A 16,425-nucleotide genomic window follows, 5' to 3' on the forward strand; every position below is an offset into this window, starting at 1 on the left:
TAATGCATGTGATGAGAATTGTTCATGTTGTTCTTATTCTATGAAATAAATGTATCATTCCCTACCTACACTTGACTGCATGTATTTCCTTGTTGGTGACGTCAGAAATCAGGAAGTCGGAGAAATCAAGTGTCATCACCAAACCTCAAGTTTCCTTGTAGCATGTACCACTGAAAGCTGAGGTGAACAGTATTTTCTAGTAGTATGTACCACCTGAATGAGGTGAACTGTATTTTTAGTAGTATTTACCACCTGAAAGCTGTGATGGACTGTATTTTCTAGTAGTATTTACCACTTCAAGCGCGATGACGGTATTTTCAATTAGGAATCTCGTATCTCCCGTTTTCCTCGTAGGGATTGAATGCAGCACAAACTGCGGTCCCTTTAATTCTTGAACGGCTCCCTCAGCGAGCCACGTCACACGGAAGTGGGAACCACAAACAAACATGGCGGACCACTACTACACTTGCATGACTTTTCTGAGTGTTTCTGCACTAACTACGGTGCTTTTGATTGTGTTTTATTTAACAAGCGCAAACGCAACATGGTCGGTAGTCTCCCTTACTGTTATAGTCGTGTGCGTGTCCCAATTTTTACGAAAATTGCGGGAACGAGACGGGCAAACTGACCGGCGAGTGTGTGTGCTTGTGTTGGGGGACATTGGTCGCAGTCCTCGGATGCAGTATCATGCGCTGTCTCTTAGTAAACACGGATATAACGTTACTTTTGTTGGGTTTTTAGGTAAGACTGCTGCACAACAAGCGACACCACAGCAGAAATTCATACTGTCATTCATATGGCTCCCGTATATCAGGGTGTCTGCCAGCCTGAGCCCGGATACGTGACGCTCTCTTGTTTGGAGAGAACTCGATGCCAAACTTCATTTAAAATTATGGAAATTTAATGTTTCTTTGAATATCGGCAAACGTATACAAATCCTAGGACGTGACCTAAGATCTTTTATGAAACGTTAGGATGCTCTGGTCAGTTCGGCGTATAGAAAACCCACCAAGCAGAACTTCAGTTTAGTACAGTTTAAACCTTTAGTGTTGGTTTGCCTGTTATTCGCTTACTTGCATCGAAATACACAGTGGAGGGCGGTAATGAGCAATGTAAACCAATTCTAAAAAATGTTGTTTTTATGGAAATCAGGTGCTGCTGTCTGGATTAGATGTATGCCGAATTTGACATTTGGTAAAATTTTATCAAGTGATGTCATATGAGATGTGTACGTTTTCCGTGTAATTTGCAGATTTTTATTGGAGTTTGGTGTGACCTTCTCTCCATACAAGGGACAAATTAAGTGAGAAATCTCCCTGGTTGCACAGACTGTGACAGTACTACTGTTTTTTCCTCTTCAGACTTACTTTGGGGTGAAATCTTTCTTTGATGTGATTCAAATGGGCATTAAATGTGTCTTAAGAAATCTCAAATGAATGAGTTGAATCATTCAAACATCCTAGCCGTTTGTTTCGCTGACTGATGTTTTGATGAAATTATTTGATTTCAGACACCAAACCGCATCAGGATGTACTCAGAGATGAGAAGATAAGGATAGTTCCTATTGCAGAAGTGAAAGGCATCCGAGGTAACTGGTTTACTAGCTGCCTGTCTGTCACTCTGTCTCAACAGTGGGGTTTATTCAGTGATATGGGGCTTAGACAAACTGCTGTCTAACTTTCCTGTGTTTCTTTTTCAGCGGGACCAAGAATCCTTACATATGTGACCAAGGTGATTCTCCAGTCTGTGCAGCTTCTCCATGTGCTGCTGAAGATGGAGTTACAGTCTCATATTCTCATGCAGGTGTGTGTGTGTGTGTGTGTGTGTGTGTGTGTGTGTGTGTGTGTGTGTGCATTAAAACAGTTTGTTTGTAGTGACATGTCAGTGAGCTAACATATAGCACACACTACTCCTAATGTGTTGGATTCAAGGTAAAGGTAGGAGAGGATCCGAACTGTATTTGAAGCATCACAGACTTTGCTGTAATTACCTTTCAGTACAATCTCTTTCTTCTCTATCTGTATATATTTCTGCTTATTCTTTTTTCCTATTACTCACCAATCGAAGCTCAAAGCTGAGGTGAACAGTATTTTCCGGTAGTATTTACCACCTCAAGCGCGGGGACGGTATATTCAATTAGGAAGCTCTTACCTCCCGTTTTTCCTGTAGGACTTGAATGCAGCAGAAGCTACTCCAGAGAATGCCTGTGGTCCTTTTAATTCTTAATTCAGTCAGGTTCCATGTTCATAATGTACAGAAGAGACCTATTTCTATACCTATATATATTTTCAATTTTCTACATACTTCTAATAGGGAATTCCATAATATTCTGCTTTTATAATTTTTGGTTGTGTTATGTTTAATGTGACCTACAGGAGCAGCCTACCAAGATTCCTTGTATGTGCAAACTTTACTTTACAGCTAAACTGATTGTGTTCGTATCCCAGAATCCCCCTGGCTTGCCCAGCATTGCGGTGGCTTGGCTCGTGTGCGGACTGCGTGGGTCCAGGTTCGTCATCGACTGGCACAACTACGGCTACACCATCATGGCCCTGTCCCACGGAGCGGGACACCCTGTAGTCCGACTGGCAAAGTGGTCAGTACTGCTGCTGTGTGGGGACTCGGGTCACATGACCTGGGCTCGAGTCACAGTTTTAATTGCTTGAGACTTGACTTGATGCATGAAGAGAAGACTTGACTTGACTTGGGTTCTGGTGACTTGGGACTTTGACTTGTACTTACTTGTACTTTTCTTTAAGATATTAAATTGATACTGGACTCTTGATTTGTTCTGACTTGACTTGCTGTTCTACATTTAGACTTGAGACTTGACATTAATGACATGGACTTGACTTGGTAATCTACATTTAGACTTGTGCCTTAAGACTTGAGACTGACTTGGGACTTGAGCAAATACATTCATAAGCTTATAGTGTATATTTAGTTTCTTTTATAATATAATAGTAATAGTGCTAATTTACTGTAGTACTGATTTATCGTTGTACTTCCTATACTGCCAATCACTAATTATTGATATGAAATGAATATCATTTTGTAGCCTATGTAGCTTTAGAAATACTCTGAGTACGGTACATTACAGTTACATGCATCCATATATGAGTTCAACATGTTAATGCATGCAACTCTGCAAAGGTAACCACATGAGGAAATATAATAATAACTCTGTACATCAAAACTCAGTCCCATTTTACAAGATTGCGTTTTCTAGAGAATCCTTTCTGTTGACCTCTATTAGAAGCAGCTGTTTTCCCAAGATATAATGGCTGATATATTGTTTTATGACAAAAATTCATAGTATTCATGTTAGTAAGTATTATCAAACTTATGTCAGTTAGGCCTATATGAGGATAGGGCCTTTACATGTATAAAGTACAGTAGAAATATATAACATACAAAGCAGTATTGTTTTTTGGTGTTTGTTTGCCTTATGATCACTGAATTGAGGTCTGGTCTCGCATGATATTTTCATATTTTGCCATGAATTTGATATTTACACAGTCTAAAATTTCAGTTGAATCTACTGTTCTATTTATAGGGCCTGGAGTTTTTTTTAGTTTTTTTTTTACAGTTTTAACCCTTTTCTCTTCCCGCTCTCTCCCAGGTACGAACACTTGTTTGGCCCTCTGGCCACTCACAGCCTGTGTGTTACCAACGCTATGAAGGACGACCTGCAGAGGAACTGGGGCATCAAGTATGACTTATTTTGTTTTGGACTTATTCTGCATAGGACAAAGCACACACATTTATGTATGGAAAATCCCCTGCAATAGAATAATAGAATACAGCAGGATTTATGAAGAGGATGGAAGCAGCCCCACAGGTTGAACCGCCACTTCCGTACCACCTAACCCACTCCATTTACCTGCTGGGTTTGTGTGACAAATGGAATAAAAATTAAATAATTTTGGACTAAAACACGAGCTGTGAGCTGCAGGATAGAACAACTCCAATCCCTGAGATTATAGCTACATCTTAAACCATTTATTCTCATGAAGGAAATTGGTTAATAATGATTTTTTCTGGGTTGTGTGACCTCTGCAGGGCGACCACTCTGTACGACCGCCCGCCCTCCATCTTCAGAGAAACGCCACTGAAGCTCCGGCACGATCTGTTCATGAGACTGGCCAAGACTTTCCCTCAGTTCCAGTCCAGCGGGTGAGTGCCGAGGAGAATCTGCTCCAAGACAAAACAAAACAGAACAAAACAAAACAAAACAAAACACATCCACTTCATTCACAGCGATGAGAGCGTCATCAGCATAGAGCTTCATTCCCATGTTCCAAGACAGAGATTGATAAAGTCGTCCAGGTAGAGAGGTTAGGTAGAGAATATTTCTATTTTTAATTATTATCCTTACTTACCTATTTTCATGTTTCTTTCTTTCTTTTTTAACGTCATTTTACTAAACAAATTCTGTCTTGCTTTTGCTTGCATTTTTGATTTTGTTTGAAAATTTCGCTTTTGCTTGTAATTGTTTTAAAATGTTTATTTTAAGTAAAGCACTTGGAGTTGCATTCTATGTATGAGTGGTGCTATAAAAACAAAGTTAGTATTGTTATTATTATTATTATTATCATTATTATTATTATTATTATTATTATTATTATTATTATTATTATTATCAGCAAAACCATTTTGGCAATCAAGCACGTAAGTCAACATACTGTCCATTTATTTAAAAGCCCACTATACAGACTGCACCGTGCCGTAATGTAACACCAGACCTGATGTGTGTTTTCCAGGTCGGAGCATCTGGAAGGCGAGGCGGAGAGGACAGTGTTCTCTGACCTTGCTGATGACACAGTGACCTTGACCCCGGGCCGACCGGCGCTCCTGCTCAGCAGCACCAGCTGGACGGGTCAGTGCTCATACTGTACTGATACTACACTGATACTGTACTGATACTACACTGATACTGCACTGATACTGTACTGATACTGCAGGAGGAACACCAGGAGACTTACAGGAGGCTAAGAAACATGACATGGATACATGTACATTCATATACATTTAGCACATTTAGCTCTTGTTCATGCTACAGAGGTGTGACCAAGTCAACTTTGCTCAAATCCCAAGTCAGTCTCAAGTGTAGTCAAGTCAAGTCTCAAACAATTAAAATTGTCATGTGACTCGAGTCCCCACCTCTCATATGCTCTGGATTCACATTTTGCTCCTCTATTATTTGATAATGTTGTAGTTCATTTTTACTTTTCATTCATATATTTCTACTGAACATGTTCTAGTGTTTAAACACCCCATTTTGCTGTATTCTTATTTATATCAATTTTTCTTTCCTATTTTCCTTTGCTGTATTCAGTTATTACAATTTTCAAGTTTGCCTATGGGGATCAATAGTTTCCTCCTGTTTCCTCCTGTTTTATCTTATTGGGTTGAAGCTCTGGGTCTTGTAGACAGATTTGATCTGTACAGCACATCATTACATTAAAGAAATGAATTGCATCTCCACTTTGACTATTACATTTATTAAACACACCATCACCAGTTCTTTGCTGTCTGATAATCAAACAGGTTTCACTTTCTTTCCACAGAGGATGAAGATTTCTCCATCCTGCTGAAGGCTCTCGAAGGTAGGAGAGGCTTCACACTGCTGCGCTTTAATTTTAATTTAAACTGTGTTTTTAATCATGTTTCACCTCAGACTTGTTTCCGTTTCAACAGAATACGAAGGCTTCATCAAAGGAGGAGCTTCCTTGCCGTCTTTGGTCTGTGTGATCACAGGTAATCCTCTGAGAACCAACATTAAAAGATTAAAAGTGTCACAATTATGGTAATCTTGGTTTTAGTTAAGCCTAACACTGATAATTTGTGAACCTGTGTGTGTGTGTGTGTGTGTGTGTGTGTGTGTGTGTAGGGAAGGGTCCTCAGAAGGAGTACTATAAGAAACTGATAGCCTCCCTCCATTTTGAGCATGTGACGATCTGCACTCCCTGGCTAGAAGCAGAAGACTACCCCGTCTTACTAGGTATGGCTGGTACACACACATTCATACAGTGTGTGTGTGTGTGTGTGTGTGTGTGTGTGTGTGTCACCATAGTGTGACATCTAAACATGTGGGTGCATATGTGACACTGTGGGAGTTCCTCTCCTTAAACTATTCAACCTATATCCAGTTCATAAATCTTCTCCACTGTCTGTTCTAAACAGCCGGTGTCTGGTCGCTCTTTCCTGTGGAAAAATCCTCTGCTGCACAGGAAGTGATGCGTTTTACATTTCCGGTTTGTTTGGAATAAACAGAAGAAGAAGAACTGGGTAGTTAGCATGAGCAGTGATAGCCACCATGGCTGAACAGACAGAGAAAAGAGAAACTCAAACTGCAGCAACATAAAATCCAAGCTCCGCCCACACTGTTTGATTGACAGGTGATCTGTGGGAAATGCAGTGCAGAGAACAGCAATGAGTGCATTATCGCTTCAACCATTCCTTTACCAGACTCTCTCTCTGTGTGTGTGTGTGTGTGTGTGTGTGTGTGTGTGTGTGTGTGTGTGTGTGTGTGTGTGTGTGTGTGTGTGTGTGTGTGTGTGTGTGTGTGTGTGTGTTGCAGGCTCAGCAGACCTGGGTGTCTGTCTCCACAAGTCGTCCAGCGGTCTGGATCTGCCCATGAAGGTGGTGGACATGTTCGGCTGCTGCCTGCCCGTCTGCGCCATCAGCTTCAACTGGTGAGAGACTCAGACTTAGATCCCAGGATGGAGCTGTCAGTGGAGGTCATCTCAGGATCATAATAATAATAATAATAATAATGATCTTTATTATATAGCGCTTTTTAAAACAAAGTTACAAAGTGCCTCACAAACAGAGATAAAAGACAAAGGATAGATCAATAGGTCAGTGAGGTAAAAGTAATAAAACAGAAATTAATACTACTACTACTGTAACTATTACTGTACCAGTAGCACAGTGATCTTTGGCTGGGATGATAACTTTGCTGCTTAATGAATCTGTGAAAAATAATCTTGTAGTGTGCATCTACTCTAAAACAACAATCTGTGTTCCCAAGTTTACATGAACTGGTGAAGCATGAAGAGAACGGGCTGATCTTCAGAGACTCTGAGGAACTGGCTGAGCAGCTTAAGGTGAGAGAAACACGTTGGTGCTTTCTGTGTGTTTCTACAGCCAGCAGGCACATACATGTACTGTGCATTAGGGATGGGACGATATATCGAAATTCAATAAATCGCAATACAAAAATGTGACAATATGTATCGTGGGTCAGAAAAATGAACGGTGATATTAGCTCCATTTTATTCTGCTGTAGTAATCACAAATGAGACGCTTGCCCATCACAGTTTCACAAGCTCTCTATCCAAATTATATTATTGTCACTTTGCAATGACATTTTTAAATTGTTTACATTCTAGCAGCCAATGGCATCGCTAGAAAGGTGTGTGGCTCAGAAATCAACATAATTCTGCACAGTCAGACTTCGTTGTCACTGAACTTTTATTGATCATCGTATCGTGGTTGTATTGAATCCTGAACCCCATATCGCGTATCAAATCGTATCGTGAGATAAGAATATCGTCCCATCCCTGCTGTGCATACAGTATCTTTTAGATTTGACCAGTTTAATGCCAAAAAAATACAAAGATTTAATGTTTCCCCCAAAATTGTATTCCTATTTCATCAACACAACTAATGAAAGTTGTAAAACTATAAATGGGCAGAATAATAAAAAAGACGCCAGGAAATTAATTGTTTAGGAACATGAAGTCCAACTGTGTTCAGTAAAGCAGATAGGATGCATATTGTACTACTTTAAGATATAGTTTAAGATATTTTAATGCTTCTATTTAGATCATTAAATACCCTTTAGAGACCTGTGGATGGCCTGTACCTGCACTTAGCTTCTGCCCTCTTCTTCCTTTGATCATCCCATGTTAATGTGTTTTGGGGCTGTGTGTGTTTCCAGTCCCTCTTGTCAGACTTTCCCAGTGCGGAGGGCAGACTGGGCGTGTTCAGGAGGAACCTGCGGGCCAGCAGGGGGCAGCGCTGGGACGACAACTGGGACCAGAACGTCCTCCCGTTGATCTCTGCTGCACAGTAGACACTCAGGTTCTACTGGTTTGGATTGAAGCCGCTGATAACTGGTATTTTGTGCTGATGTTCAGTATCTTTAAATTTGACCATTTTCATTCCAAAAAAGTTACAAGTATATTCAGCGTTTCTTCCAGGAATTGTATTCTTGGCAGAGAGGAAAAGTCTCTGAAACAGCATTTAGACCATCATGGGACACTAAAACTCTCCACTGAAACCCAGGATGATATGATGATGATGATGATAAAATATTCATCCATACTTGTGTGGAATTTGATCAATGTCATATTTTTCAGGTTCAGGGCCTCCCAAAGACGATCATATGTAATCAAACTCCATCGTATCAGAGGGAGATGACACCGACCGGAGAATTTTGTAATGAAAGGCCAATATCGGCAAACCGATATATCGATCTATCCCTAGCGGACAGACACTGCTGAAATCACCACAGCACCAGGCCATCAGGATGCTAGATCAGCATGTGGATGACTTTGGAAAACCACAGGAGCAACGTTAGAACAACGTCAAGATGAAAATGGACAATGAACCGGCGAGAAAACCAAAGGAAAATATCAAGGCTGTTACCTTGGAACAAGACGGCTAATGTCAGGGAGTTAGAGTGTGAACATAAAGAGAGGATGAGAGTAGGTCGGTCTGCTGGGCGTAGATTAGCAGCAGGTTAGTGGATTCTCATAGTGTAGATATGGGATGTTGGCAGTTTGAAATGAGATTGAAAAGGACTTTCTTCTCTCTGTCATGTAGGAACAACACCATGACTTTAAAATCGGGTATTGGATGTATTTTGCCTCTTCTTGACATGAGGGAGAAGGTTAGGCTGCGTTCAAGAGAAGCCAGAAAGTCAGAAATTCCCACTTCCTACTAGGTCACATCACCATAGCAGCAGACACTGTAAACAAATCAAGTTCAATTCTCAGCATTTCATGAGCTTACATAGATAAGAAGGGCTCAAGGGATCATGCAGTTGTTTGACAGCAGTGAAAAGGTCCTGTGCAATTAACAACACCACATACATTTCACATAAATTATTAGAACACAGAAAATGTCGATTTATTTTTTTGCTCATAATTGAATAGGGCTTTGCACTTTGCAGCTGTGGCCCATGTGAAACCTAATGCCATGCTTATCTAGCTGTCAAAACACCTGTGTGGTAAACAGTTCAACATATACATTTTTAATTTAAAATTCCACTTACAGTTGCTTAGGTTCTATGCTAACGAGCTAGCTAATGTCGCCAAATTGAGTTCAGGAATGAAACATCTGGGGATTTCCGACCTCTGACTTTGAACAGAACGCAGCATTATTCTTTTAATTTGAGTCCTTCACATGTTAAGGAAAAGAAGCGCAGCACTAATGCAGGTGAGATGAATGAAGAGATCACCGGTACTGCTGGAGAGGAATCAATCAGAGCTTTAATCTCTCCGTCTGTACAAACCTGCTCATTCCAGCAGGATTTCCTACTTCAGAGCACTTGAATGTATGAATGAGACTTTGATACCGTGTACATTTGTAAATAAAATCTTTATTGTGCTACAGTGGTGTCATATGTACAGTTTAATCAGCTCTATGGCAGAGACTCTGTTGTAAGGGAAAACATGGCTGACTGGTCCTGTGATCACATCGTGGCTGATCCCCGCGCTCTCTGTCAGAACAAACACACATGGTCGTTTCACACGTCAGAAGTTGGAATTATTGATCGATAAAACTATTTGCAGCATCCTGGGATAAGTAGCAACAAAGAGTTAAGTAACTTCACAAAATCACTGATATTTATATAATGAAATTCAAGTGGGATTTCTTACTAAACTGTAACTAATGCTGCATTCATGTCATATGGGAAAGACTGAAGATTCAATACTGATGTCAGCTACAAGGGAATACTTGTAATCACGTGTAGGGAATGTTATTCAACTCCACATAGAACAGACAAAATGAAGGTCAAGTCACTTTACGGATACAACTCTTAAAATATCATAGCAGGACACAAATACTGGCTCAATTTTTGGTTTGTGGTTGACATTACAATGTTTGTTTTGCTGTAAAACATGAACTTAGATGTATCATCACGCAGAGCATGTATGTTACATGTGAAACCAAAGTCTACAGAAAACTCCAATCGTGGTTTCTCAGTGTCATGGTTTCCAACACTGAACATTTCCAAGTCGGTGCTTTGAACCGTCAGCTCGTTCCGACAGTTATTCCCTTGTGATATGAATGCAGCGTATTGAAAATGTAATGAAAACGCTCAAGTTTCCTCACACCAACACATCCTGCTCTTACCCAGCTGGAGCTTAAAGCAGTTGTATGTGTCGGGGTTTCGTATCGTAGAGGAGATGAGGACCTCCGGGGGGCCTTCGGGGGGAGACGAGCCCCTCAGGATCCTGGACAGCAGCTTCACCAGACAGCCAATGACGTCGGGGTCGTACACCACATCTGGACCACGGGGGGGGGGGGGACAGTTCAGGCTGGTTAATCATCTGCTGTTTTAATGATCTGACATCAGCGGCTTATTTTACAATACATGTATTAGCTCCAAAATGCATTATCAGTATAATTTTATATTGTGAAACATTGCGATTTAGGTTCGACCAACATGGGTTTTTGAAGGCCGATAACAATATTTTTAGATTGAAGTCGCCGATTGCTGATATTTGACCATTTTAACGTAAAAAAATTGCAATGATTCCCAGAGAATTTTCTTCTTGTCAGGGTGGAAAAGCCTCTGAGACATGTAGAGCATCATGGGACACTAAAACTCTCCACTGAAACCCAGACCGATGAAATTCTTTTAGGGTTAGCGGCTCTTTAAGACGGGATGACCCACCCACATCTGCTATTGGCTAGTCTTTGGTGCCGGGTGATGTCATCTTCTATAGAGTACAACAGGTGGTGACATCACCTGGCGCCAAAGATCAGCCAATAGCAGATGGCAATTTCCGCAGCATGCTTTTTACCATTAGATGTGAGGCTTAACACAGATTTGGGTTTGGGGTTTAGTTCCTCTTTAACGCCCCGGCACATAATGAGACTAAACTATTACCTGCGGCGATAACGATGTTAGCCCCGATCTCTCGGAGCCGCTCCTCGGTCGCCGCCCCCCAGTCCAGCTCCTCCACACGAACCCCGGGTCCGGTCCGGCCGTCCAGCCCGTTCAGCCGCACGTTGTCCCGCAGCTTCTGCAGCACGCTGCGGTGGCAGTCGCTGAACACGAACCTGGACGGGCCGCAGGAGCGACACACGGTGATGCCGGTCAGCCCCACACCGCTGCCCAGCTCCAGCACCGTCCTGGGAGGGAGGGGGGAAACAGTTAAAGCAGGAGCCAGCAGGCGATACGGGCGGGACGGTTTGTCACTGGTCAGTCTCTTCACACCGTCCAGCCTGTGCTCCATCTCTGGTTCAATTTGAAACACTTTGACGGAGACCAAAAAGGTGAAACAAGTGTCAAACCATCTGCATCCCACGAGGAACAGGTTCCCATTACACACACACACACACACACAAATATTTGGAAAATCCACAGTATTAACTTTTCACTAGGGTTCCACTGATTTGGGTTTTTGAAGGCCAATAACCATTTTTGGATTGAAGCTGCAAATATCTGATATTATGAGCTGATATTCACAAATGCCAAAAATGTATGCATTGATGGTCACAACCAATGAGCAAGCTATTGCTAACATGGTTCCCTTTACACACACCAATGTGGAAAATCTGCAATATAACTTTTCAAGTGTAGGAGAGGGCGACTGCAGAGAGACCCAACACTGTAACATCTCCTCTGCCTGGGACCTGGGACACCATGGACTTCTCCAAGGAGTGTGAGGATCTTCTGCGAGCCCGGGCCCCCTCAGACACAGCAGGGCTTCCATCCTCCGCTCCATCCACCATCCTCCAGTCTATCCACCATCCTCCGCTCCATCCACCATCCTCCACCATCCTCCACCCCATCCACCATCCTCCACTCCATCCACCATCCTCCACTCCACCCACCACCCTCCACCCCATCCACCATCCTCCACTCCATCCACCATCCTCCACTCCACCCACCATCCTCCACTCCACCCACCATCCTCCACTCCACCCACCATCCTCCACTCCATCCACCATCCTCCAGTCTATCCACCATCCTCCGCTCCATCCACCATCCTCCACCATCCTCCACCCCATCCACCATCCTCCACTCCATCCACCATCCTCCACTCCACCCACCACCCTCCACCCCATCCACCATCCTCCACTCCATCCACCATCCTCCGCTCCATCCACCATCCTCCGCCCCATCCACCATCCTCCACCCCATCCACCATCCTCCACTCCATCCACCATCCTCCACCCCATCCACCGCTCCATCCATCCATCATCCTCCACCCCATCCACCATCCTCCGCTCCATCCACCATCCTCCGCTCCATCCACCATCCTCCACTCCATCCACCATCCTCCACTCCATCCACCATCCTCCACCCCATCCACCATCTTCCACTCCATCCACCATCCTCCACCCCATCCACCGCTCCATCCATCCACCACCCTCCACTCCATCCACCATCCTCCACTCCATCCACCATCCTCCACTCCATCCACCATCCTCCACTCCATCCTCCACTCCACCCACCATCCTCCACCCCATCCACCATCCTCCACTCCCTGCTCATCACATCACTGCACACAGCTACAGTCCCACAACTCATCTAATCATCTACCACCACCCCCCTTCCAAAGAGGCCCCATCCATCTGAACTCAAGCATTTCAGACCTGTGGCTCTCGGCCCCATAATCATGAAATGTTTTGAAAGACTGGTTTTAAACACAATTCTCCTAGCTGTTAAACCAGACCTAGACCCATACCAAGTTACATATAGATGCAGTAAGGGGACAGAGGACGCTGCTGCATGTCTGGCCCACTTGGACGAACATGAACACACACACAACCATTAGTTTAGTTTCAGGCGGAGTTTTGCGGTAACCCAACAGCTTGTTTCTGTTGGGTTACCGCAAAACTCCGCCTGGCTGCCCGGCTGAGCGGCGGCTCTGCAGGTTTCCTCTCTGTGTGGAGGACAGGAAGCTCTACCTGCCGCTGAAGGCCTGCTGGTTGTCCAGCGCCCACTCTGCCAGGTAGAGGCCGGCCTCCCAGGTCACCAGGCCCGTCGTCCCGTCTGAGATCACTGCAACGCTCTCCAGCAGGCTGACCGCACCGCCGCAGGGCTGCAGGACACACACACACACACACACACACACACACACACCAGTATCGAGATTTTATTGTCAGCATTTTCTGTTTTTCAGTTCTGGTATGAATTGGTGCTCATGTGGCATTATAAGGCATCATAAGTGCATCAACTGTATGGTTAATGACATATTGAATTAAGTGTAATTTTCTGATGTTTTCCTGATAATTATATTACAAGAAAAGTTTATCTATGCTACTAATGGGCTCATAATCTGCTTCTATCACAATTGTTATCTTTTATTTAAAAACTGGCAAAATGAGGTATGGTAGGAATATTATTTGAAAATTTTAAAAAAAACATTACCATTCGGCTCAATAGGATGAACATTAATTTGATTATTTAACATGTGATTTTGCTTACATGAGCCATATCGTGATATATATCTATCGAAAAAATCCTTATGATTATTGATTTCAACCATATTGCCCAGGCCTAATTTTACAACACCATCGATATCTTGACAAATTCTTGGATCGTGTTCTTCTAACTGAGTGTGTGGTTTTCATCCATCACATGATAAGTGAAGGTACCAGTATGTAGCTCTTGTAGCACTCTGCTCCCTCCTCGGCTCCCAGCACCTGCCCCAGAGCGTCGTACAGCTCGTCCAGAGGCTCCGCCTCCGCCGCCTCCTGCTGCGGACAGACAGCAGACCAAACTCAGAAGAGTCCGGCTGGACCGAGTCCTGCAGGGAAACTCTGCAGCACCGAGCTCACTTTGCCTCTCTGGCATCAGTTTGTGCGTCTGCCTCCTCCTGCAGAACAAACCTGTCCTAATGCTGTTTAAAAAGGAGGTGACGACTTTACTGTGGAACAAACTGAAGTGCTGAGTGTCAAGACCATTTACTGCCATGTATATCCTATGATATTTTGATTTTGTGTTTTCTGTGTTTTTGTGTCATTTGCTTATTTTGTCTTCCACCAAGGAACACAATGGAAATAAGAAGTAAAAGCTGAGTTTGGGCTTGAGTTTTTGCACAATTTGTTGGGCTACAAAATTATTTTAAAATGAAATTACTTGAATTTTTTTTTACTGAGACCTATACAATGTTTTCTATTACACTAATTTAACAAGAATATTTTGTATATTTTTATGAAGCTATAAAATTCTAATACTATAAATGAAAAATAGGGTGTGCAAAAGTAAGCGCACCCCTTGTTTCATTAGAGCTAAATTATGTCACTGACAAATATTTGATCAACATTTCATATCTTGTGCTGCTCAGATCTCATATTCAGGTTGTAGCTGCAGGTTTTGAACATTATTAGTTATAGTTATTCTGCCTTTCTAGCCAATAAAAGCTGATATCTCAATGGATTCAGTCTCAGAAAACAGGAGCACAGTGTGGAATGTGAGCTTCACTTCTGGGTGGCATGGAGTCCACAGCGGTCAGGTATTTCTCTGTTCCTCAAACCAAACGCTCCTCCTTCATCACACAAGAAAATCAACACAGATTTTGCCAGCGCCGATCAAAACGTTGTGCTTATAATCGAGGTGGTTCAGGTAAAAATACAATGTTTCCATCACCGATCAAAGCTTTGTGATTATGATTTAAGCGGTTTGTTTCAAAATGCTACACATGCCATTCTGTGGAGAAAAGGGAAATTAAGTTCTGTGCTCAAATATAGAAAAAGTAGAATCGACTGGATCCTCTGAAATGTTGCATTTGTGGAAGCAAGTGACAGCTAATAAATTCAGTAATACACAATGTTAGCAAGCTTTACTTCCATACCAGCCTCAAAGATTAGGTATTAGAAAATTTCCCAATAGTGGCTGTAACACATTGGAAGAAAGCTCCAGCTGTATTATATGAACCACACTGATGAGACACCAACCCTCCTGATGAGCTCGGTGAGGAACAGCCTCCTGTACTTCACTGACGGCGGATGCTTCTGGCACAGAGGGTGTAAACACGTCTGTCAGAGAGAAACTACAGATTATTACTCACTTCACTGATACTGTGGGGCTATTTTTAGGATTTGAGCAGCAGGTACACAGACCGGCAGTGAGCTGAAGAGGAATGCATGTAGGCTACTTACCTGTTTGAGGATATCTGAGACCAGTTCTGAGGTTTTCTCGTTTGCAAGTTCCTTTTCAAGAAACTGTGAAGACACACAGGATCAGAGTGGGTTAGAAATGATCAAGTGGCATTTGTGGTTTTCTCTATTGCATGGAGAGAGCCATTCCTACCATTTAATGAGTGGATTGTGATTCAAAACCTGCTGATGTTATGTTGCTTTGCTTATAGACAAAATATATATCCCCGGTAGAATCTGACTTAAGACCTTCTGTGAATTGCTAGGGTCCACTCTTGAATTCGGCTACAATCTTTACGACTGGTTCGTCTGTTATATTTGCACAATCTTCTTCCACCAAAATACACCGTGGAGGGCATGAGAGAAAGGTGCGAACAAATTCTGAAAATTTAGATTTTACTGCAAATTAGGAGCTGGTAGGTGGATCATGTGTATGCCGAATTTACTAGAACACTCCATCTGTTAGTAACGGGTCTTGAGTCTGTTATACGATGTGTGTGCGTTTACCAATAAGCGAGGAAGCATTAAACAGCCTGATATTTTAATTGAATTTGGTTACAACGCCGCCAGCCGTACTTACAGTCCAGGGAAATGTAGCCAGGCGCCTCATAGCAAAAAAAGACACCTGGAAGTCATGTAAGATGTCGGTTGTATTCCCTGCGGTTTGATCCCCTGGCTGCTGAGCGTTCATCATTCTGAACATGTGTTTTTGGTTTCCACATTGTTTACTTCCTCATTACCCATAAGGCACTTCGTCTCTTGCTAGATGGTGGTAGGTCTAGTTTACAAGTAGCTAATATTGCAACGCAGTTGGACAATGGATTAACACATGGGCTACTGTAATGCGGCATGATTAACAGAAAGTGATTTTTTTTTTTACTAAATACATAATGTCTTGAAGATTAATTATTGTCCAATACAAATAGCGCAAAGCCACACCTTCACTCAGACTACCTCTCTCTCATTATCTCTCCAAACACTATCTGTCCAGTCAAGTTAAAATAGACTTTTTAATTAACATCGACCCATTTAACACTGCCATTAAAAATGACTCATTGCGGCGATGGGTTT

At 42.6% G+C, this 16,425-nt stretch overlaps 2 protein-coding genes across 2 annotated transcripts; one reads left to right on the forward strand and one right to left on the reverse strand.

Moving 5' to 3' along the window:
• Positions 1-446: 446 nt before the first annotated feature.
• Positions 447-9,036, forward strand: alg1 (ALG1 chitobiosyldiphosphodolichol beta-mannosyltransferase). Its single transcript, XM_071894617.2, has 14 exons — positions 447-741; positions 1,511-1,588; positions 1,700-1,803; positions 2,448-2,596; positions 3,623-3,712; positions 4,063-4,176; positions 4,764-4,879; positions 5,571-5,609; positions 5,701-5,760; positions 5,894-6,004; positions 6,584-6,698; positions 7,037-7,112; positions 7,949-8,126; positions 8,370-9,036. The coding sequence occupies exons 1-13, from the start codon at positions 447-449 to the stop codon at positions 8,081-8,083; spliced, it is 1,482 nt and encodes a 493-aa protein (XP_071750718.2). The 3' UTR covers positions 8,084-8,126; positions 8,370-9,036.
• Positions 9,037-9,593: 557 nt separating this feature from the next.
• eef2kmt (eukaryotic elongation factor 2 lysine methyltransferase) lies at positions 9,594-16,071 on the reverse strand. The gene is made up of 8 exons (XM_071894745.2): positions 15,935-16,071; positions 15,358-15,420; positions 15,154-15,234; positions 13,852-13,953; positions 13,162-13,295; positions 11,132-11,376; positions 10,372-10,524; positions 9,594-9,733 (listed from the first exon to the last, which is right to left on the reverse strand). Exons 1-8 carry the CDS (start codon positions 16,055-16,057, stop codon positions 9,633-9,635), a joined length of 1,002 nt encoding a protein of 333 aa, XP_071750846.2. The 5' UTR covers positions 16,058-16,071; the 3' UTR covers positions 9,594-9,632.
• Positions 16,072-16,425: the final 354 nt, after the last annotated feature.

Source organism: Centroberyx gerrardi, chromosome 7 (assembly GCF_048128805.1).
Source record: "Centroberyx gerrardi isolate f3 chromosome 7, fCenGer3.hap1.cur.20231027, whole genome shotgun sequence".
NCBI lineage: Eukaryota > Metazoa > Chordata > Actinopteri > Beryciformes > Berycidae > Centroberyx > Centroberyx gerrardi.

Bases quoted from the DNA above. Each gene is read 5' to 3' on its own strand.
- alg1 (XM_071894617.2), top strand. From the start codon at position 447: ATGGCGGACCACTACTACACTTGCATGACTTTTCTGAGTGTTTCTGCA. The intron at 4,880-5,570 runs GTCAGTGCTCAT...TTCTTTCCACAG, and splicing joins CAGCAGCACCAGCTGGACGG to AGGATGAAGATTTCTCCATC. The intron at 5,761-5,893 runs GTAATCCTCTGA...GTGTGTGTGTAG, and splicing joins TTTGGTCTGTGTGATCACAG to GGAAGGGTCCTCAGAAGGAG.
- eef2kmt (XM_071894745.2), bottom strand. From the start codon at position 16,057: ATGTTCAGAATGATGAACGCTCAGCAGCCAGGGGATCAAACCGCAGGG. The intron at 15,235-15,357 runs GTAAGTAGCCTA...TCTCTCTGACAG, and splicing joins TCTCAGATATCCTCAAACAG to ACGTGTTTACACCCTCTGTG. The intron at 13,954-15,153 runs GTTGGTGTCTCA...GTCTGTCCGCAG, and splicing joins TCACCGAGCTCATCAGGAGG to CAGGAGGCGGCGGAGGCGGA.